The 23100-nt window shown below is 41.8% G+C and overlaps 1 protein-coding gene across 5 annotated transcripts in view; it reads left to right on the top strand.

Annotated features, from left to right (window-relative positions):
* MARCHF3 (membrane associated ring-CH-type finger 3) overlaps window positions 1-23100 on the top strand; it is a 91589-nt gene that overhangs the window by 34314 nt on the left and 34175 nt on the right. For 4 of the 5 annotated variants that reach the window (XM_054810642.1, XM_054810638.1, XM_054810637.1 and 1 more), the window contains one exon: window positions 22402-22618. In XM_054810642.1, coding sequence (XP_054666617.1) covers window positions 22402-22618 — 217 coding nt within the window. Of the gene's footprint in view, window positions 1-21640; window positions 21675-22401; window positions 22619-23100 lie in introns of those variants that run through there. The other variant, XM_054810641.1, reaches the window with a different exon arrangement.

Raw genomic sequence — 23100 nt, 5'->3', positions numbered from 1 at the left:
AAATCACAATTATTGATAGCAGCAGCATTGGAAAGTTCAAAGCTGAAGACTAGACAGAGAAATAATAGTGACGTATAAGCCTATGTAAATTTGACTACCTATGTATCATCTAATTATTGTCTGTGTTTTGTTAGAGTAAAGGCTTCATTACATTGTGTCTGCTCATGCAATATGCGTAACTGCAAAAGTACATTTCTAAAATGCTCAAAATTTGGGAGGGTGGGTAGGGAAACAAACTTGGCATGCTGATTTTTTTAGTTCAGAGTCTCCGTGGAGTTGTACATGCTCTCCTCCTGATTTTATTTAATATGGACAGGAAACAGCTGTTAATGAAAAACTTAAACTAGACTTCTCAAGATGCTTTTTCAGTTTTGAGGTGTCCTTTGTCATCTGGTATTTGGTAACCAACTCATCTGCTCAGAATTATAAAGAGCTCCCACTTGGGTATGTTCCTGAAGCTCATGTGGAAGGACTGGAGAAGACACATGCCCAAAGTATCAGACAGATGAAAGCATTAGATCTTCTCCCTGTAGAAAATGATACAGTAGAGAATGTCTTTGAATTTTGTGCAGTGAGCAGTTACCTATGTATTCACAAGATAAATAGGAACTCTTTATTTGGCCCTGTAATAGTCTTGAAAAAGCAATACTTTTTGGGGGTGCAAATACTATACAAAACTAAGAGAAGGAGGGGTTTGTGCAATGTTAGTATGGATGTATGCCTGTGTACTCATATGCAGATACAAACTCAGTGCTTCTGAGTTTGTTTGGGATTGTCAGAAAAGTCTTCTGGATACTTGGTTTTGTTAAATAAATACATGCTATAATACTGAACCACTTAAAGCTTTGTGTGAGTGCTTGGAATTCAGTTAGTGGAAGAAGAAGCCCCCAGAAGGCAGCCCTTGTCCGTGGAGATTTCTCAAGTAACTTGACTATGTTTGGCCAACAAGATCTCCCCACAGTTTTGTGGGAAGTGCTAAACAAATAATATTTTGATTTTACTACCATGAGTTCAGAGAAGCCATTTATCAAGGATGGGAATAAGCAAATGGGTTACGAGTACTCAGTGCTCACACAACCAAATGTACTTCTGCTTCTGCAGAATTGACTTGGGATGTTCTAGTAAAGCAATGCATTCAGAAAGAGAGATACTGATAACTTAGTCATCTCTGTCCTTTTAAACAAGCTATGGTCATAGTTTCCAGTGCTATTCTGGAACTACATTATAATTTCTAAACAAAACTAGATAACATGAAAGTGTATGTCAGCTTTTCTTGTATTAAAACTTTAATAGAAAAAGGGTAGCCAGCTGATCAGAAAATCTGTCTCCACAGCTTCATGTTTAAATAGTTACTTTGAGCATGCTAGGGTAATGCAGCACTCGGAAGTCTGTTCTTCCATCTGCTGGTCTAATGATAAGTTATAACAAAACATTCATTCCCAAGGCCTTGAAATTTTGTGCCCTGTATCGCTGACATCATGATCCCTTTCCTTCATGCATTCAGTGAGAGCTCTCTCATAAATCTGTAACTTTGTAAAATGGCTGCAAGACTGTTATGTTTCAGGGGTTTTTCCTTGTGGGTTTTTTCCAGGCTTTTCTTCCATTTATTTCCTACCTTTCCTTTTCCTTCCTTCCAGTATTACAGAGTAAAGGGTGCAGAACTGGTCCTCTGGAGATTTGTTTTCATTTAAGTACCTACAGAAGTTCATGCCATAAAGCCTTAGTGGACGAAACTCTTTTTCCCCAACTATCTAAGTAAATGTCAAGACATTACACTAAAACAGATTTCTCTTTTGGATCCGAGAGATAACAATCCTCAAAGTGATGGAGGCATATAAAACCATTCGATAATAATCCACTGGTAGCCCTTCCTCTTTAAAATGCCTATCAGTTTGAATTTGAGTATTTTCTTTCTTTAGCTAGGAGTTGATAACGTCTTGCTATGTCCTTGTCTGAACTGCTGAAGAGCACCTAACTCTAGGAGCTACAGGTATCTCTCTGTAAACATTCTTTTTCCTTCCACATCTTGGCATTTTCTGCAGTAAGCTTTCTTTCCTCCCTGCAAAGACTTAACCTACCCCAAGCAAGACCACGGTCAGAAAAAAATCTCACTGCAGGGAAGTTCTTCACCCACTACTCCAATAACGCAACCCATCTTTTCCTCAGCAATTTGTTTCTTGACAACATCGAACCAAACCCACTTCGAGGTTCCTCAAAGAGTAACCAGACATTTGCCATCTCTCTTCATGGGGCATCATGCCTCTGTGCAGCCTGCTCTGCCTCCAGCAGGAGCTTTTTCTGCCTCTTCTGTCCCAAGCAGAGACAGTGACTGCTGAGAGGATGAAGATGACTGGCACGCCAAGCAGATGCTCTCATTTTAAGCTCACAGAGATGCAAAGTGCTTTTGTTTTTTAAGACCTTTTAGAAAGCAGTTGCACTGTCCTCTCTGAGGGTGGAGTACTACCAGAAATGCTGAGTAACAGCACTTGCTTCACTCGCTTTGATCTCTGTCTATGGTTGTAAGTGCCTAACCTTGAAATGGGTGTCCTGGATACTTGTTAATTACACAGCTAGGACCATGTCACAGACATCCTTTCTATGTAATAAGGTTCAGCTTTATCAGTCTTAGAAACATTTATGATTAATAACTGCCAGCTTTTCGGGAACACATGCAGTTCTATATTTATGTGGATGTACAGTTGAAGGAATCATAAGTTCCTTTTCATTATCAAATGAGATAATAGGAGGGAGACAAGGGAAGACACTTTCCCCCACTTCTTCACCTTCCCCTTCTCCTCCAGGCAAGTTATAATAGCTCTCGAGAATTTTGAATATCCTTGGGATGTTCAAACCAGCATGTTCTTCTTACTATGCCTCCTGAATGTGTTTCACATCTTGTTTAGGGTTAAACAACTGTTCAAGAATACCACCCAGAAATCTGGCTGGAGGCCGCATGGTCCTGGGTGTCATGGCATGTGGGAGAATATGGGCAGGTATCTAGAGAACTTCTCACCTCCAGTGGTTTGGAACTTCACTCTTGAACAATTACAGGACCCTAATGAAGTGATAGAATATTTGAAAAAAAAAAAAATGCTGTGGCTATTCCAAGGAGATGCAGCTTACTGCACTGTGCTGGGCCCTGGCCAGCATCTACCAAACACTGCTCAATATTGTGCAGCACCTTCAGGGAGAAGAAAGGGAAAACAAACCAACAAACACTGTGGCTATTCTGACTCTTGTGACGGGCACTGCAGTTACTCCAACCCCTGCAACAGGCACTGTGGCTACTCAAATCTCCGCAACAGGCACTGTGGCCGCTCCAGCTCTGGTGACAGGCACTGCAGCTGAATGCAAGAACCAACCTGTGCCGGTATCAGTCATCCCTATACAGAAGAAATGGACAAGAAAGTCAGCTTGTTTAGTAAAGGATGACGAAGCAAGGCCATCACAAGAACAGGAAGAAGAACGGGCCAACTCTGGCAATACAAAGAAAATCTCTCTCCCTACAGGCCTGGTTCTTAACTTTGGCTTACTTTCAACTAATTTTTGTCACTCTTTTGAATCAATGTTCTTCATTAGTGTTAAAAATAAATTGTATGCCTGGAGGATATTACATAGGCAAGTATGTCAAGAGCATTAAGATATATTTTATAGAATGATGTGATATCAGGAATTCTTTCTGCATCCTCAGCTGTGGTAAGAAGATAAACTAGGAGGTAATAAAAAGGAAGGAGAGTTGCTGGAGGATATAAGCTTCCTAACAAAAACACTGGGGATGCTTTTGATGGAAAATTGAACAAATCTAAGGGCAAGTGTTACTAACTGAGAACAATGCCCAGATGGTATGGGAGATGTAATTAACCTTTGGCAACGCAGCAGTCTCAAAACGATGAGACAAAAATTCACTAAGATTCACTATTCTACTAAGATGTTCATATATAAAGTGATAAGTTTTTCTACTTCAGTGTCAATGTTGTTATAAAATACGTATGGAAAATATATCAAGACCCAGAAGCAACCACTTAAAAATGCAGTAGCCAAAGACAAGAAAGGTAAAAGTGATGGAGATAACCTAATGTAAAACAGAAAATGATTGACTCTTAGTTATCCAACTTCTAGGGTGAAAAATGATACTTCTAGCAATAGGGAAAAACTAGGAGACACCATACTTAATGAGGAAATTTGTTTCAGTGCTTCCCTCTAACAAGGTGTGCTTGCTTTCTGACCTGACAGGCTGATAAACCTTGGGATGCCATTAAACTGATAATGAAGCACCATGCTAAAAATAGTCTGTCTGCTTTTTTTCTGGTTGCCAGAGCCAGCAGAATCATCTGTGTAATCAATTTACTACTGAATTTGAGACATCTCTGTGTGAAAGCCTCCTGGGACAAGAAGGCTTTTCTCTGTCACTCAGAGCAGAGTTCAGTGCTCATCATGTACTAAATAAGCAAATAGAATTGGAAACTAGTCATTTGATCCTGTTTGTTTGCTCGCCATGTTTAGATTATCATTAAATGTGCTTTAAAAGCTTAAGTCTGAGCATTAATTGAACCAAGGAAAGCACTCCACAGAAAATGTGGTATGCTTGTTTGTTCTTTTAATATTGTCCAGTTTTATGCAACCCCTTTGAAGTCAGATCCTCAAACTTCACGTTTCATGGGCTATGTGACTATAAATGGGTCTCGATTAAGAAAGAGAACTAGAGTACCTAGCTAAGGGCGATTGTTTAGGACTTTTAAGGTTTCAATTTTTAGGTTTCATTTGTAATTGTCTAACTATACTCTCCCCAACTACTGTGTGTAGTCACTGGACCATAGGTGTCACAACAGAAGTTAGTCACTGAATAGACTCTATAAATTTCCAGTTTTAATGTGGGGTAGGGCTGGATGAAAATAAGTTATTTAGAGTAGTGGAGGGGATAGAGAACCACAAAATCCTGCATTGTGGAAGATGGCAGTTAATCAACAGGTTATGGAAATCCTACATCCTAAACCTCCATCAGAGGTTTCCTCACCTACCTCACCAGCAAGCAATGACAGGAGGGCAAGCCTTGTCCTGCTATGGAGGTACAGAGCAGAATCTTTAATTACTTGTTTTCTAAGAATGGATAATGTTTTGGAGGCTGAAGTAGGTTGGCATGAGGCATTGCTGAAGGCTTGATAAGGATTTTGTCTTAGCTTTTACTTCTGGCTGTTCACAGCTTCTCCAGAAACCCCAGAATTTTGCATCCCCTGAGGCAAAACTTTGAGCTCTTTAGTTATTTCGTCTTTTGGCAACAATTAATTTCATGTAGGATCACCTGCAACAGAGCCAACACACTCAACCAAGTTCTAGCATTTCCACACTCCTGGATGCTTTCTGTGCCATCAGGGATGCTTTGTGGTATGCAAAATGGTATGTGTGCCTACATTTCGATGAGTCATAAGTGAATCTATAATAAGATACTGCTTTAAAAGGGTGGCTGGAGGAATATCATAATAATTGCATTCTCAGACCTAATGGGACGTGGCCGCCTTCTGGAATTTGGCCAGAGTCGCTTCATCATATGCATGCACATAGGATGAACAGGTTGCCCAGAGAAAATGGGGATGCCCCCTCCCTGGAAATGTTCAAGGCCAGGTTGGATGGGGCTTTGAGCAACCTGGTCTAGTGGAGGGTGTCCCTGTCCATGGCAGGGGGGTTGGAACCGGATGATCTTTAAGATCCCTTACAAGCCAAACCATTCTATGATATCTCTGATTTTTTAAACTCATTCTGACCAGAGTAACATAAGTAAATTGTTTCATGATTGTAAACTGGAATGTATTCCTGTGAAGTATGAGCATGAAGCCTGATCTAAGAGGCATTGAAAGAGTTATTTCAAGGCCATCCAAAGTGGACAACTATGTATTTCTTATTTTGTTCTTTGGAATTGTCCATGATGTAAGTAAGTGAAGTATTTTTCTCAAGGATCTGGTACTTGCTACGGCTGGATGCAATTTCCTAGACTAGTAAAACTGTACTCAAAATTCCTGCAGCTGTAGAAGACATTAGATGAAGTTCACAACTGATGTTATCTTAGTGATAGGGGGCCAGAATCTCCCTACGATGGCTGGCTAGGAATTTCACCAGTTGAGAGACCTATGTAGTGGTATAAATCAGGTAAACTATACTGTACATGTAGCCCCTGAAGAAATAGACGGTGATGGTATAACTTAGAAAACAGTTATTAGACTGCTGCAAAGCTCTAACAGTGCTGGCGCAAGCTGAGGTTTCATCATCAAGCTGTCCTGTACCAAACTTACCATGAGCATGCAAGGAAATCTGCATCTAAGGGTTGATTTCATAGAATCATAGAATGGTTTGAATTGGAAGAGACCTTAAAGATCATCTAGTTCCAACCCCCCTGCTGTGGGCAGGGACACCCTCCACTAGACCACGTTGCCCAAAGCCTCATCCAACCTGGCCTTGAACACTTCCAGGGATGGGGCATCCGCAGCCTCTCTGGGCAACCAGTTCCAGTGCCTCACCACTCTAACAGTAAAGAATGTCTTTCTAACATCTCATCTAAATCGACCCTCCTTCAGCTTAAACCCATTACCCCTTCTCCTGTCACTACACTCCCTGATAAACAGTCCCTCACCAGCTTTCCTGTAGGCCCCCTTCAGATACTGGAAGGCCGCAATTAGATCTCCCCGGCGCCTTCTTTTCTCCAGGCTGAACAACCCCAACTCTCTCAGCCTGTCCTCATAGGAGAGGTGCTCCATCCCTCTGATCAGCTTCGTGGCCCTCCTCTGGACTCTCTCCCACAGCTCCATGTCTCTCTTGTACTGGGGCCCCCAGAGCTGGACGCAGCACTCCAGGTGGGGTCTCACAGGAGCAGAGTAGAGGGGCAGGATCACCTCCCTCAACCTGCTGGTCATACTGGTTTTTGATGCAGCCCAAAACATGGTTGGCTTTCTGGGCTGCAAGCGCACACTGCTGGCTCATGTTGAGCTTCTCATCAATCAATACCCCCAAGTCCTTCTCCTCAGGGCTGCTTTCAATCCATTCCTTGCCCAGCCTATAGTCGTGCTTGGGAAGTCACAATAAGACAGAGCTTAAAATCCCAGCAGAGATCAGCACTCCAAACTTCCATTGCCTTTATTTTCAGAGAATTAAGGCTAACACCTAGTTCACTTCTAACTCTTGTTCTTATTATTTTTCTTGTTGGTATTTCTCTTGGATTTGGATAAGGAGGATAATGTTGTCCAGTCAGATTTTACCTATGCTGTTTTGATTCACTTAGTGCAGCATTTCAGTAATTTGCTTGAAAATTTGTTTATAGCAATTATTTTTCATTCCCAGGTCTGCATGTCAGGTCTGATTTGTTTGACCAGTGCCAAGTTCATTTGACAATGACTGAAAGCGTTCTTGGTGCGCTTGTTGCTGGAAAATGAATGGGACTGCCTGGTACCTGTAGCATATAGTTTTAGAACACATACACACATGCATGTAAAACTAGTTAGTGTAGGGAACTATCACTGATTTTCATTAACGTGCAGTATTCCCATGTGCTTGTCACATCTGGAGTGATCTCTGGAGCACAAGTCTTGGAATTTGATGAAAGACTCTTTCCCCCCAGAATTCAAGTTCAGAGGGAAATCTTTATGTAAACATTGTAGAAAACCACGGGGTCTACATTTTGCTCCTGCTGAGAAAAATAAACTCTTTTTGTTCTTGTATTAGTGTATCTTCCTGTGTGGAGGAAAATGCAATGAGAGTATTTTTAGCTGCTTTTGTCTGAAGGGTAAAAAGAGAAGAGGGAAAAGGAAAAGAGCTGAATTTTTGAGTGATTTTTCTTTAAAGAATGTTTTCTTTTTTTTAAGCAATATTTTTGGAAGACTAATTCCCTTGTCAGTAAGGCTCAACTACTGTCAATTAAAACACTACAAGATAATACAAAGTAAATTCTCTAGTGAAGGAGAAGGCCTTGTAGATGGCACCTTCAGGAACACATGGGGTGATCATGCAGTCTTAGAATAAGAGAAGGCATATATTTTACATACAAATATGTTTGTTTGGGGCATGCTTTGCAAAGCATCTCATACAGGCTAAGTTTCATGTATTTACAAAGTGTCATCAGCTGATTCATTGCTGAATAAAACATCAGAAGACTTGAATCTACCCCAAGGAGTTTGTAATGTCATTGTAATACCACGGTATCTAGGGGACAAGAGGTGGAAGCCTTCCGTTCCTTCAGCTTAAGTTTCCATTGTACTTAATGCATATAAGTTTAAATACAGAGTACCAGACAATGCTTTTACTAATGCAGATATCTTGCACAGAGCACTACTGAAAGGCTTCACAGGGTAAGATGTTTGGGATGCATCACACAGGAAGGAGGGGTGTTCCATACAGGAAGTAAATGTTAATATTAAATTATTTATGCAGATGAAGAATAAGAAAAAAGAAATTCATATAAAGATATCTGAATGATTTCAGGTTAAATTACAATGCATCAAAACAGAGGTTTTTAGGGTAGGTTAATCTTTGTTTCTCTGTTTTGAAACTGAAATCTTAAAGAGAAGTCATATTCATTGAGCTAATGAAGTTTTTGTTAGCAAGTGTAAAACTGACATAGCCAATTTTGCTAAACTTTAAAATATAAAGCTATTAAAAAGAATTAATTTTAATTTTCTACTTATTTTAATTTGAAAGTGGTTTTAGGTTTGGTTTTTTTTTACTTTCATACATGCAACTGTCTTTCCATCAATGCTGAGGACTATAAATGTGATACTTTTAACGAGATCATATTTGAGTGCAGTCTCAACTGCAAGAGCTGAAAGAATCAAATATACTAAAAGTGGGCAAATAATTGACTTAGCAACAATGAATGAAAGAATTAGCATTTTAGTTAAGCTATCTGTAGAACTACTGTGACCATATTTTTCCAAGTATTCCTCTTTAATAATTAAAAACATTTTGCTTTTTGCTTTTCACTTTTCATCCCTGGTTCAGTTTGTCCTGCAGTTTTTAGACTCTTGCCTCCATTGCCAGCCAGCACTGCCTGTGTTCTCTGTCGTGCAAGCTCTAGAGAAGTTGCTTGGTCATAGTCCTGGTTAAGATTTATGCGGACTATACCACTGTGAGCCGTGTAAAACCACAGGTTTACAAACTGCTCCCGTTTGTTGAAGAATTCTTTTACACAAGCTTTACATGAACAGGAATTCATTACTAAACCCCAGGCATAAAGTTAAGCAATATTTACACCATCTGCAGTTTAAGCAAGTAATTTTTAGCTTGACCTTACCTGGTCAGGAATAATCAGTTCAATTCAAACAGCTGATGTTTACCTGTGTGAGTAGAAAGTGAAGCAGAGTTAGGGATTTATTATGTGGGACAGGGCTACACTTCATGTGATGTTAGCAGTCCTCCTTTTAGCCTTGCAGTGGAAATGGTGAGAGCTATTTTTGAATGTTCCCTGGGACAAACAGCACTTTGGGAGTACATAAAAATTTAACTTTGAGCATATTCCCCTGTTCATCCTACAGCTGCTGAACAGTAACTTTGAGTCCAGTGTGAAGCTGGGGGAGGTCAACAGTAACATTTCCATCAAATGCAGCACATTTGGATCGGACCTGACTTGACTTGTTCTCTTAAGACTTTGTATTTAACAAAGACTTTAAGGTTTTGTATTTGACAGAAACATTGGTCCTCACACTGTCTTGGTCCTCACTATCTGCTGAAAAAATAGTTAGCTGTTAAACATCCAGGTGTAATTTCTGTTACATTTCTTTGGTGCACTTAGCTGCCCCAAGGTAGATGTAGTGTGAGTCCCAGAGGGCACAATGAGATGTTCTGTATGGAAGGAGCATCCCACGCTCTTGGATTATGCTTTCTGTGATAAAACAAGCACCAGAAATGGAGGCTCTAAATAGAGGAGAGGCCAAATAGAGTCCAGAGGCGCTGACTGCTCTGGTTTAAACTGCTGTTGTTACAAATTGCAAAAGACAGGTTTTCTTATGAAATCCTAGGTAGTTGAAGAGAAGGGGATTTCTGAAAGTTTTACAGTTCCTGTGCTAAAGGAAGTGCAGTATCAGTAATATGTATTGTGCAAAAAAAGATGGCCGCTCTTCAGAACAAAGTACGTAGTGATTTTTAGAGATGAATCCTGGCTTTAAAGGGCTGACATGGGATTCCTTGTCCTTTGGCCCTTGTTGAAGAGAAATTAAATTCTCATGGTGCAAGGTCTTAGGCCAAGAAGTAAACACGCATGCCTGGCATTTGATTAGAAAATCTGCTTGTCTCATCTATATAAAGTCACCTAAGTTAGGAAAATAAAAGAGAATCTAGAATGTATGTTCCAGGCCTCTTAACTTGTAAGCTTTCAGCATATTAGTAGATGCTAATTCTGTCACTGCATTTTGGTACTTAAGTGTGAAAATGTCACCGAAATTCGGGAATAAAAGAAAACTCCTTAACACCAATTTAGCATTAAGAAGCAGGCATTTCCTTTATTGCAGCGCTGGGTGTCAGGAGGATAGTTCCTCAAATCAGGCACCCCTAATGCTGGTTCTCTTGTCATATTTATACACAAATGTTACAAAGATTACAAAGTGGTACACTCCCCGTTACAATAATTGGTTCATATTTCTTTGCCTAGTATGCAAACTAGAATGCATGCTCAGTTCCTTTCTCCGCCTCTATCTTTTGAGTAGGTGGGATAATTTGGGTAGGGGGCTTATGAGTCGGTGGTGGTGGGGACCCTGATCCAAATTACCTTTCCTCTAGTTTCTCAATATTTTGGTGTTGGTAATTGTTTGCTATATGCCTTAGGAAGATAAGGATGCTGCTGGAGGCAATTAATGTCCTCCCTTTCTGAAAAGTATGTACATAAGGACCTTGAAGTGTCTTGTAGCTCCTCCTTTTTCTCATGCTGTGTAGCAGGTGCTCATTCTAAGAATCATTAGCCTTCTACCTAAAGTAATAATGAATAGTTTCTTAACACATGTAAGTAGGCCTTCGTTACAGGCCTATCTTTTTTGCTACAAAAACACCTGCAGTTTAAGCCATGTCCTGGGATGACACAAGGTGTAAATACACCATTTGGAAACAGTGATTCAGGGCAATTCACACACTCTTCTGGGGGAAGTCACCTTTTAGATCAATTCTAGGTCAGGACTCGGGAGCTGTATTTATTCATTAAGCCACATTATTTCTGTGGGAAGCCAGACTTCCCCATTCATACCCACTAATCAAAAGAAAGGGAGCAAAGCACTGTCCCAGCACTTAGCATAATTATGACAGTAATCATCAATTTACAGTCTTAGACTCTTTTAATAAAGCTGGCTTTGGGTTTCTGTCAGAGGTGTAACCCATGCACTTGTGGCTGCATCCTGCAGAGGTCTGGTGCAGCGTCAGCCCTGCTCCTCAGATACAGCCACTGCCAGGCTGGCAGAAGGAAAAGGAGTTGCCTAGGAGAAGCTTTGTCTCATTGTCCTCCAAAATTTATCATTAAGCAGGGCCAGAATAAGCAGAAAGTTTGTGGGCAGGAGTAGGGAAAGAAGGGGGGGGGAGTGTGAAGAGGATGTGGCAATGAAAAGAAATGAATTTAGAAACATGTTAGGGTGAGTGTCTTCCTCCATTTCCAGGGATTCAGCCTGAGTGTAGTCACCCAGAAATAGGTGCAGGCAAGCCTTAGCTTCCAGTTCCAAGTATCTTTAGCTTTCTCAGTTAAGGAAGCCTAATAAAAATATTTTTATAGTGGCATGCAGCACAGAGGAGGTTGGGGAAAGCAGCTGGAAAATACTTAATCATTTTGACTCCTTCAGTCAAGATTGTCAGCAAAACTACTACATCCTTCCTCACTGAGGGTGATTATCTTGGAGCAGTGTGTCTTTAGTACCCCCTTCCAGAGTAACCTTTACCACTCACACTCCTGTCCCCCTTCCCTAATAATAAGAGGCGTAATGCACAGGCACAGGATGTCACCCAGTGTTCGGAATCATAGAAACATTTAGGTTGGAAAAGACATTTAGGATCATCGAGTCTAGCAATAAACCTAGGACTGCCAAGTCCACCACTAAACCCTATCCCTAAATGCCACGTCTCACATTTTTTAAATACCTCCAGGGATGGTGACTCAACCACTTCCCTGAGCAGCCTGTTCCAATGCTTGACAACACTTTCAGTTTTCCTCATATCCAATCTAAACCTCCCCTGGCACAACTTGAGACCATTTCCCCTCATCCTATTGCTTGTTACTTGGGAGAAGAGACCAACACCCACCTCACTACAGCCTCCTTTCAGGTAGTTGTAGAGAGTGAGAAGGTCTTCTGTCAGCCTCCTCTTCTCCAGACCAAACAACCCCAGTTCCCTCAGCCATTCCTCATAAGACTTGTTCTCCAGACCCTTCACCAGCTTTGTTGCCTTTCTTTGGACATGCTCCAGCACCTCAATGTCCTTCTTGTAGTCAGGGGCCCAAAACTGAACACAGTATTCAGGGTGCGGCCTCACCAGTGCCGAGTACAGGGGGACGATCACTTCCCCACTCCTGCTGGCCACACTATTTCTGATACAAGCCAGGATGCTATTGGCCTTCTTTGCCACCTGGGCACACTGCTGGCTCATGTTCAGCTGGCTGTTGACCAACGCCTCCAGGTCCTTTTCTGCCTGGCAGCTTTCCAGCCACTCTTCCCCAAGCCTGTAGCGTTGCACAGGGTTGTTGTGACCCAGGTGCAGGACCTGGCACCGAGCCTCGTTGAACCTCATACAGTTGGCCTTGGCCCATTGATCCAGCCTGTCCGGACCCCTCTGTAGAGCCTTCCTACCCCCAAGCTGATCAACACTTCCACACAATTTGGTGTCATCTGCAAACTGACTGAGTGTGCACTCAGTCCCCTTGTCCAGATCATTGATAAAGATATTAAAGAGAACTGGCCCCAGTACTGAGCCTTGGGGAATGCCACTTGTGACGGGCTGCTAACTGGATTTAACTTCATTTACTGCAACTCTTTGGGCCCAGCCATCCAGACAGTTTTTTACCCAGCAAAGCATATGCCCATCCAAGGCATGAGGAGCCAGTTTCTCCAGGAGAATGCTGTGGGAAACAGTGTCAAAAGCTTTACTGAAGTCCAAGTAGACAACATCCACAGCCTTTCCCTCATCCACTGTGTGGGTCATGTCATAGAAGGAGATCAGGTTAGTCGAGCAGGACCTGCCTTTCATAAACCCATGCTGACTGGGCCTGATCACCTAGTTGTCCTGTACGTGCTATGTGATGGCACTCAAGATGATCTGCTCCATAACCTTCCTTGGCACTGAGGTCAGACTGACAGACCTGTAGTTCCCTGGATCCTCCTTCTGTCCCTTCTTGTAGGTGTGTGTCACATTGGCTAACCTCCAGTCAACTGGGACCTCCCCATTTAGCCAGGACTGCTGATAAATCATGGAAAGTGGCTTGATGAGCACTTCCGCCAGCTCCCTCAGTACCCTTGAGTGGATCCCATCAGGCCCAATAGACTTTTGTGTGTCTGAGTGGTGTAGCAGGTCACTAACCATTTCCCCTTGGATTATGGGGTCTTCATTCTGCTCCCCTTCCCTGTCTTCCAGCTCAGGGGGCTGGGTACCTGGAGGACAATTGGTCTAACTATTGGAGATTGAGGCAAAGAAGGCATTAAGTACCTCAGCCTTTAAGATCTAGTTGGGCTTTGGCCCTTCTAATTTTCTCCCTGCATAACCTTCTGACATCCTTGTAGGCCCCCTGACTTGCCTGCCCCTTCTTCCAAAGGTCATAAACTCTCCTTTTTTTCCTGAGTTCCAGCCAAAGCTCTCTGTTCAGCCAGGCCAGTCTTACTGGCCAGAAGCCAGTGTACGTCCTGCTCCAGGGAGCTGAACACCCAGGGGACCCTTAGACCAGAAGAACCCGTGTTAGCAAATGGTGTCTGGACTTGAAGCCACAACAGGTGGTTGTGTAGGCTGGGGTAACTGGAATGGAGTTACAAGGAGTGCCGAGTAGGCAGATGGAAAGACAGACTTCAGCAGAGTTTGTACATACATCCGGTGCGTGCAACAGGTGAGTGTAGATTAAGTGGCTATTCTGGGAGTCTGGCTCGCAGTACCCACCCGCTGCCAGGAATTTACAAATGCAAAATTGGCAGCATGTACAGAAACAGTTGTTTATTTCCCAGATTATGCTTAGTAAGCGTGCAGTTAAGCACATTAGGCTGTTTTATTCATGCCTATGTTCTACCAGCTTCTGCAGACACAGGGATCTCAATCACGGAAAGGGCAGTTGTGGAAATAGTTGTTTTCTGCAACCTGCATTGCTCCAGAGAACCTGGAAGCAGCTTATTCAGCTCAGGACCACAAATCTGTTGGCAGCACCATTTGGTATGCTGAGTCATACCTTCCTCCTGTTTGTCTAGTAATTCAAAATGTCTTCTAGGAAAAATGATACAGATAGGTCTTGCATTCTAAGTCCTATGAGGAAAGACTTTTCCACTAGAAAAGACTAATACTAGAAAAGAAAATTTATGTCTGTCTTTATACTTTGAAAGAAACTATCATTATTATTTCCAGACCAGTTGTAAACTGTATTTGTATGTTCTGATTTTTATTATTAATGCAAGACTAAAATGTCACCAACATAAGTTCTTATGGTATGTATTATCATGTGACACCTTCCAGTTTGACAACCAACAAAAGAAGAAAAATCTAAGCAAAAGACTTAAGTTAGTGGCTGTGCAGACATGTATAGCAATTTATTAAAGTCCACAGTGCTAAAAAGGTAGTCCATTGCTCTCAGGAAAAGTGGTTTGGGGTTCAGTACATAACAAAAAACCATTTATTTATGGGTGGGCAGTGATTTTGTAAATGCATGGGAAGACTTTTAAGGACTATTCATGCTGAACTGCTTTGTGCTACTGCCTCAGACTAGCACTGAGTTCTTTGATGTACTTGTTTATAAAATTACACTTTACATGCAACATACTGCATGGTAGTTTTTAAGAGGCCCTAGAGCTCTCTGCAGTCAGACCAGCTGAGCAGAAAATGCTATCTACAGCATGAAAAATTAGTAAACTGTGGGCTGAAACAGCAAAACTAAAATTGCCCAATATCAGTAGATTACACTACTTTCTATATGTTGACATGCTTTAAAGTGAAATCTTGCAAGGAGTGTAAAGTTTACTACCCTCCTCAACTGGTAAACAAGCATTCAATTGTCTGTCATAGCTCCTGGGGAGGGTTTGATGGTTGTAGTGTTACAACCTGAATGCTGTTGACCAGGTTATATGAATTCTTAACATGAATGTTCAACATCCTTCTATCATCGTGTCCCAGAACTGCTGTACCCCAGTGCTGGTTCCCCTCTGCCTTTCTGACTGATGGCTTGATGCCAGTGAGTGCTTTGCACCTCCATAGTGAACAGGTTAGTGTTGTGGTTCAGCCCCAGCCAGCATCTAAGCTCCAGGCAGCCACTCACTCACTCCTCCCTGCTCTGGTGGGATGGGGAGAAGAATTGGAAGAAAAGAGTAAAAGTCCTGGGTTGGGATAAGGACAGTTTACTAGGACAGCAAGGGAAGAGGAAAATAGCAACAGCAGTACTTGTAATATACAAAGCAGGTGATGCACAATGCAATTTGCTCACCACCTGGAACCTGATGCCCAGCTCGTCCCTGAGCAGCAACTCCTCCCCAGCCAACTCCCCCCTTTATATACTGAGCATGACGTCATATGGTATAGAACACCCCTTTGGCTAGTTTCGGTCAGCTGTCCTGGCTGTGTCTCCTGCCAGCTTTTTGTGAAAATTAACTCTATTTCAGCAGAAAAACAAGACCGTTAGGCAGTATCTTATATGACCTCCTGTATACTAAGCCACATATAACTATAAGATATAGGAGTCATTTAATCTTCTCAAGTTGCAGAAGTTAATTTTTTTACTCTGGAAGACTTAAGGGTCTTATGTGCACCTCGTGGAGTTAAGATGTTTTTGCTGAAAGTTTCTGTAGCTTTTTATTTTCTTTATTTTTTAACAAACAGCGCAAGCATACCGATTTACTGATCCTTACGTCTACTAAGGCTGTAGGAGAGCTGGCGTTTCCCATTATGAGTTCTAAGCTTAGCTGTTGTAAAGTCTTACTTCAAAGAGCAACCTTGGTGCACACACAGGATCACGCAACAGGACTGGAACTGAGTCCAGAGAAAAACGTAAGAGTAGCTGATGAGCTTGGGGAGGCAAACACAGAAGGGCAGACATGGCCAGATGCATGCCACAGGGGACGGGAGCGGCAGGTTGGGAGCCTGGGCCGTGCCTGCCCTTGTGGCATCTTCCATGGTGCAAGGTTCCTAAGCTGTAATTATCAGCTGACAGTTGCCAGCAGATTTCTAAGAAACATACTGAAAGAAGTACAGATCTATCCTCTGTGTTGGCAGACAACATCTAGGGCAATAACTGGAACAGCCAGTTACTCCATTAGTTTCTTTACTCAGTAGCCTCGGTGGGATTGAAACCAGGAGGGGATCCATGCAGCTCTCTGTGGTGGAGTGTGGAGGGAAGAGTCAGGAAACATTTAAAACAATTCCAGCTATGAACGCCTTGGAAACGATGCACAGAAAACTCCTTCATGAGTGTCAGAGTTACTAAAATAAGAGTTTCAGGTGCTCCAGGGTGTCCTGCTCTTTCAGAAAGGTCCTGGCCATGCTATCTTCACAGTACCTGGTATCATTTCTTAATAGGCAAAAAAAATTAGGAAGTTTCACAGTACTCTGGAGTTGAGAGTCTTGGCTCTTTTGCATTTTTCAGTGGGAAGGTGAATCTGAGAGACAAAGCGGCAAGCCATCCAGTCACTGCGATGCCTATTTTAGTCTCTGGAGCATCTTAACGTAGCTGCGGTGGGATGGGCCTTAGTCATAGCTAGCTTAACCACGTAACTATTTAGTTTGTCAGCGAAGTTTGCCAACCAGTCCTGACTTCTGTCCTGCTATAACTAAACCCCTATTAGTAGTTTAATTAAAACAGAGATCTTTTGTGCATAGTAGTTTATCTCTGTAAGAAGCATGCAAAGTCAGGATAGCTGGAAGATGGACATGTTCTATATTGAGAAACCACTAAAAAGAATGACAGTCTTAAGAGGTAGGATGGCTTAAAAATACTGTCTGAAGGTGAGTTCCAGTTCTCCATTTCAAAAAATAAAGCATAGTCTACACTGTAATAGTTGTGTGATAAGTTTGAAGCCATTGAAGAACACCTTTTTCACACAGCCTCTGATAACTGTATTACAGACATTTTTGAAAGCAGTAATTTGTTCATTATTTAGAATGCAACAGTTTGCACTCTGAGTAGTGAACTAGGATTGATAGGAGAAATAAAGGTGGAAGGCATTTCTCCATGATGTGCACTGTTCTTCCAGATTACGGTATGATGCAGAATTGTACCTGTGCTCCAAATCTGCTGACCTGAAGTAAAAATCTGTCCACAAACACAAGTCACTGGGGGCCACACTGCTAGAGTAATTTGTGCAAAAGAGATTGGTTTGTACCTGCAGAATCTGTTGGGCAGACTGAGGCAGTCGTGGGCCCATGTAGGAGACACGGTCCTATCAAGCACCATATGTGTCTAGGTTTCACTCCTGGCTTTCAGGACATCTAGTTTGCCATTTCTACTTGATACTGGATTGTAATTTTAATCTTGAGCACTGGGCTGTGGATAGCATGGAAGGAAAAATGTTCTGGCATGTGAAAGCACATAAATAGGAAACAAAAATATGTCTCTGAAAGCTGTTTTTTTTAAGTAATGGATGTGTTTTTTTAATAATGCAGTATTTCTTGGGAAAATATCTCCTGATGGGAAGGTAGTGGTTTTTCATGCATGTTTTTAAGTCTTGAAGCTGATTGATGCATGCTTGAGTTGCATTTCTTGAAACTAATAGGGTGACTCATGGGAACATGTAATAAGAAAGGTGAATGGATTTCCAAGTTTGAAACTGCATGACAATGAGAGATGCAATATGTGCTGTTCTTAGTAAAGATGCTGAAGAAAAGGAAAAGCGAGCAATTCACACACAATCTCTACATGAATATTTGTTTAATTTTTGCAACCCACTGCTTGAAGTGTTAAGATCTCTTTGTCTTATGCAAATCTAAGCCATTTAGCTTCAGCAGAAAAGTGCTTTAAAAAGTTGACTGTGATAATTTAACTCATCAGCATGATAATGCATTATGGATTTAAGAAATCAGTTCATGCACAGTAGGAGTGTGCAACAAGAATTACAGTTGTAGGTGCTTATTGTAAATGCAAGTGTATTCTTTAAATTTCTTTTCACAACAGTAATGCTAATTTTAACATCTCATATTTAAGTGTAATTCAATGAGAGTAGCAATGCCTTGCTCACTGGCATTTGTTGAGTCTCATGTTTTTTCTTGATACAGAAGTCATAAATCTCTTAAAAAGAAATATAAGCATGGGAAAGAAGATATGCTATAAATACCTTGCAGCATATAAAAAAATGTTTGTTGAGCTCAGTGGGGATGTATTGTTAGCAATAATCAGCAGTTGACTAAGCCCAGAAGTAGTTTGTCTCTGAAACAAAGATTGCAAGTGTTTGGTGGTATTTGTTTGTGGTGCTAACACACTTTTCTAAAATATTTGCATTCATTCATATAATGTCAAGAAGAAAAATACTTCCAGACACCTCTTAATAACCACTGAAGCCCTAGAAAGCAGTCTAGACTTTGGAATGATTTAAAATACTAAGCAGTGGGGAGAGGGCAGAGAGGCAAGATAATCAGATGATGTTAACTTACATTTTAACACTGGGGGTTGCAGCCAGCAGATCAGGAGAGAAAAAAAAGAGCGTAAGTTATCCCTAACATTTGCTAGAATAGCATCCTATAAATTATTATGGGGCAAAGGATGTAGATTGCACTTGAATCTCTACCCAGCTCCAACATGACCTCAGATAATTTGCTTGAGTATGCTGCATCTCATTCCCCTCTGTCATTTCTTGCTTCACAGTGACAGCTAGGTTTGATTTACTAACTGTATGCATATTGCCTGCACTTTTTTTGAGGAAGTAGCATAAATAACCACAAACGACTGTGATCATCTGCTTCTGTAATTGTGTAAATTGAACAAGCGAGTAGACTTGATATTATGAGACTTGTGCTTTTCATGTCTGTAAACCAGGGCACTGAATACAAAAGTGACAGGAACATATGTGAGACTTGCAGTGCTCACTGAGAGAGATTTTCTCCATAAACCAGTGAATGAAGCACAAGGAATAAATCACAACTAGGACACTCTAATCAGTCACTAATAGAATGCTGTTCCACTGTGTCCTCCCACCAGGAAAACCTGTACTTACCTCTTTCCACCAGGAATTTGAAATCTCTGATGACACAGAACAGCTCTGAGAATTCCCTCCATTCCCCCCCACCCCCCACCCCCCATTATGGTATGAAGAAAAATACATGCAATATCTTTACTTTTACTCTGATACCCATAAACCCATATAAATGAACATATATATAATGCTAAAAAATTCCTTCTTACCTCAGGATTTTTCAATTTGTGATTATTAAACAACCCTGAAAATGGGATTTTTATATAGCTGGTTGAAGTAATTGCGCAAGAAAGAGAAGAGAAGAAATATACCAAGATCTATACACTTAACAGCGACTGTTGGAAGATAGTGCTGAAATTGGGGAGTCACTCTAAAAGACAGTTAGGCTTTGCCAACTCCCATGATAAGATCTCATGTCATGGAGGTGAGAAGAGGGAGTCAGAGACTGGTACCAAAGGCAAAGCAGAAGGACTAGAACAGTGAAAAGATCTGGTTTAAATATTACAGTAGTAAGGTAGTCTTGAAGTAGATTTTGAATAGACATGAAATGTTGAAGAGGAGTGGGTGTAGTAACATAGTAAAGAAAAAAGGGCTAATTACTAGATTTCTTTAAACATATATCTATCATGCCACATTCAGCCACTTTTCTCTAAATTTTCTGGCATCTGAAATAAATGCTGATATTCTGGCTTCTCCCATTTAATAGTGCATCTCCCCCTAAATACCATCTAAACACATGTTCCTTCTTTTGTTCTTCATTTTTCCTCTTCTATTAAAATATTTATGACAGATTTCCACCTCTTTCAGGTGAAAGACATTCTGACAGAACATAATACATACATATGGGTAAATACTGACTTTGGGGTTTTGTGAATATTAAGAATTACAATTCCTTGATGTCGGCTCTGACTTCAGATTTGCTTAGGATCTCTGTGCTTCTCAGGACAATTAATCTTCATTATTTACTGCAGGGTTCAGTATGAAAGCACATATTTAATTCTATAATTGTCTTACTTTCATGCACATACGCTGATTTTGTGTGAAAATTATTCCTGTGAAATCAGGATAATATGTTGTAACTTCCAACTTTCTTTAAAAAAAGAGGTAGAAAGGGGTTACATGTATTTGCTATGCCAAAGTGAGTTATCAGTGCAGTACGGTACGCAGAAATTTGAATTAACGTCATTGCTGGGGTATAGCTACATTATTTCTGGTGTGCTTTAAAGCTTTGCATTTAGTTGTATCATCTGATGCTTCAGCAAATGCTCTGAACTCATCAAGTGGCTGAAGGATGTATTTGGAAAGGCTTGGATGGTCACTTTAAATGCAATGATAAACCTGCCGTTGTACTTAATGAGGTCTGTAAAGCAACCAGAGAAGAAATACATAATTCTGTAGCATGGGTCTGTAAGCATGGTACTGTCTAGGCTTTTTAAGTTTAATGAAGCAGCTACTCAGCTACTGAATATTCTTCTTAAAAGGTCTCAGCATGGATTTTAAACCGAAAATGTTGCTGATGCCATGGTCTCCTTGGGAGTCCATGGCCCTTATTCTCTTAAAAAGTCTGTATCTTTTATGTGTTAATCGTTTTGAAATCAGCCATTTGCTTCATTTTCATTGTAAATGAGGGCCAGAGTCTGATTTCCTTCCCCATTGTCTGAACACTATATCCTCTGCAAGCTGCCTCATCAGCCTCCACTTCACTCTCTGGGGTATGGTTTGAAAATAGCTGAAATAATCCTGTAAAACAAACACTTTGCAAAGCATTTTCCAATTTAGGTGCCGTTCTAAGAATATAACAATATAAGTTCCTATGTGAAAACTTGCATGGTACAAGTGGTCTAGCACTTCCATCACATCCTCACATGCTACAAGGTCTTACTGCCAAAGACATTCATTCGAGAGACTTCAGAAAGTTAGCACTGCCATTTGCTCAAATCCAATGAGATAAAATTACGAGATTTCTTTTAAAACACAGAGAAATATCTCTATTTAAAAGAGTGGATTACTATTTAATTTTTGAAGACACTGTTTCCTGCTGCAGTACTGGTACTACACAAGTAACTGGTGTCCAATGCAAAATGCTTTTTTTTGAGGGTTAAATGCAGTGCAGACAAATGTGTCTGATTTCAGCGTTTGAATATCATAATAGTAACCCGTAGCATTTACATGTGACTGTAGTCAAGTGTCTCAAGGCATGCTATGAAGTCTTGCCACCCTTTTGCAGAGGGATTAATCCACGCTGTATGTATGCTGTTGGTGATCAATCTGGAGAGCAAGCCTGCAGGCACATAGCCTGGTGTTCTGCCTGTTGAACCACACAGTCTCTTCTCACCGACAGGCACACCCAGCAAAGAGCATCGTGCGAAGGTATCAGAAATTTAAGTTCCCAGGCTCTTTGTTACCAGCATAACCCTTGCTTTCCAATTACAATGGTTGAAAGCATCATACAAAATACACTCTAAGTGACAGGAGAAAGAGCAAAACAGAGAAGAAAGACACAGGCAAGCTGTGATTTCTACCTCACCTTGTGGTGTAAATTATTATTGCACACAGGCTGTTATTGAGCAGGTCTGTGTGACAGAAGCCCTGTAGAAGATTATTTGCTGGGTTTGTGCTCTGCCGTGGGTTGGTGATGGAAGGCACCTAGCAGCAGTGGAGTGTTTTCACAGGGGATTTGGAGCTGATTGGCTGCTTTCTCCTCTGATACATAACTTTCCCTGTTGGTGGGCAGGGGAAGCCTTTAAGTTTAACAGCATACGAGGTGAAAACTGTATATTCCTTTGCAGCATTTGGGGTGGGGGGACACAACACGGGACAAAAATGTTCATTTCTTTCCATTTATCACTCATGACTTTAGGAGTCTGCAGAGAAAAAAAGCAGCACAGAGCCCCAGCTTGCTGTTTCTGAGACATACAGGCTGTTTTTCTGCGACACATAACGTTGTAAGCTTCCTATCCCTGCTGAGCGGGTCTTGGAGGGCTCGGGCAGGGAGAGGGGGACGTTTTTTCTCACGCCTGGTATTGATCAGTATGGCAGAGTTGCAGACAGGGATGGATGTGCTCCTTCCCACCACCCTGTCCTCCCTCCTCCCTAGATGGGGACCTGCTGCCCACCGCCATGAGGATGAGCCGCTGCAGTCATTTGCCGGGAGTCCCGCCGGAGTGCCCATGCCTGCCAGCACCTGACGGCAAGACCCTGCCCGGTGGCAGCGGTGGTGGCCCAGCTGGCAGCTGCCCGCAGTATGTTATGCAGGTGTTGGCCAAAGATGGGCAGCTGCTCTCCTCCGTTGTGCGGACACTTACCATGCAGAGGTATGTGGAGGGTGGTGGGGAGGGATGGACCCCTTCCCTGTGTGGGCTTGAATGCACCCTGCCCACCTGCCACCCACAAGTCCCGTGGGCGCTTGAAGGGAACGTGTGGTGATGTGCTTCATGAGGGCTTAACCTCAGTGCACTTGCAATTAAGCCCTCATCCTCACTTTATAGTGATTATGCTACATATGTAATTAAGCCCTCACTGTGACACTCAGTGAGGAAGGGGAAAGCAAACTGTCTAGGGGTGCTGCTGCTTGAGTGCGCCAGCTGCAATACTTTGCCCTGATACGTAGCGGGAGGCTTCGGCAGGTGCTGGCTGGCACAGGATGTCATGTTTAGCCTGCATGCTGCCACCAGCACTTCTGCAGCACGTTTCCTTCAAGTTTCCCAAGCCAGCATGCTGAGTGGACAGACAAGCTATTTCTAGCAATGGTGTACACACAAGCGCTGCCACTTCAGCTGTTGTCCAAGTGATTGAG

Source organism: Grus americana, chromosome Z (genome assembly GCF_028858705.1).
Source record: "Grus americana isolate bGruAme1 chromosome Z, bGruAme1.mat, whole genome shotgun sequence".
Classification (NCBI taxonomy): domain Eukaryota; kingdom Metazoa; phylum Chordata; class Aves; order Gruiformes; family Gruidae; genus Grus; species Grus americana.
Note: the sequence above shows the minus strand (reverse complement) of the source record. Positions and strands in the feature narration are given on the sequence as shown.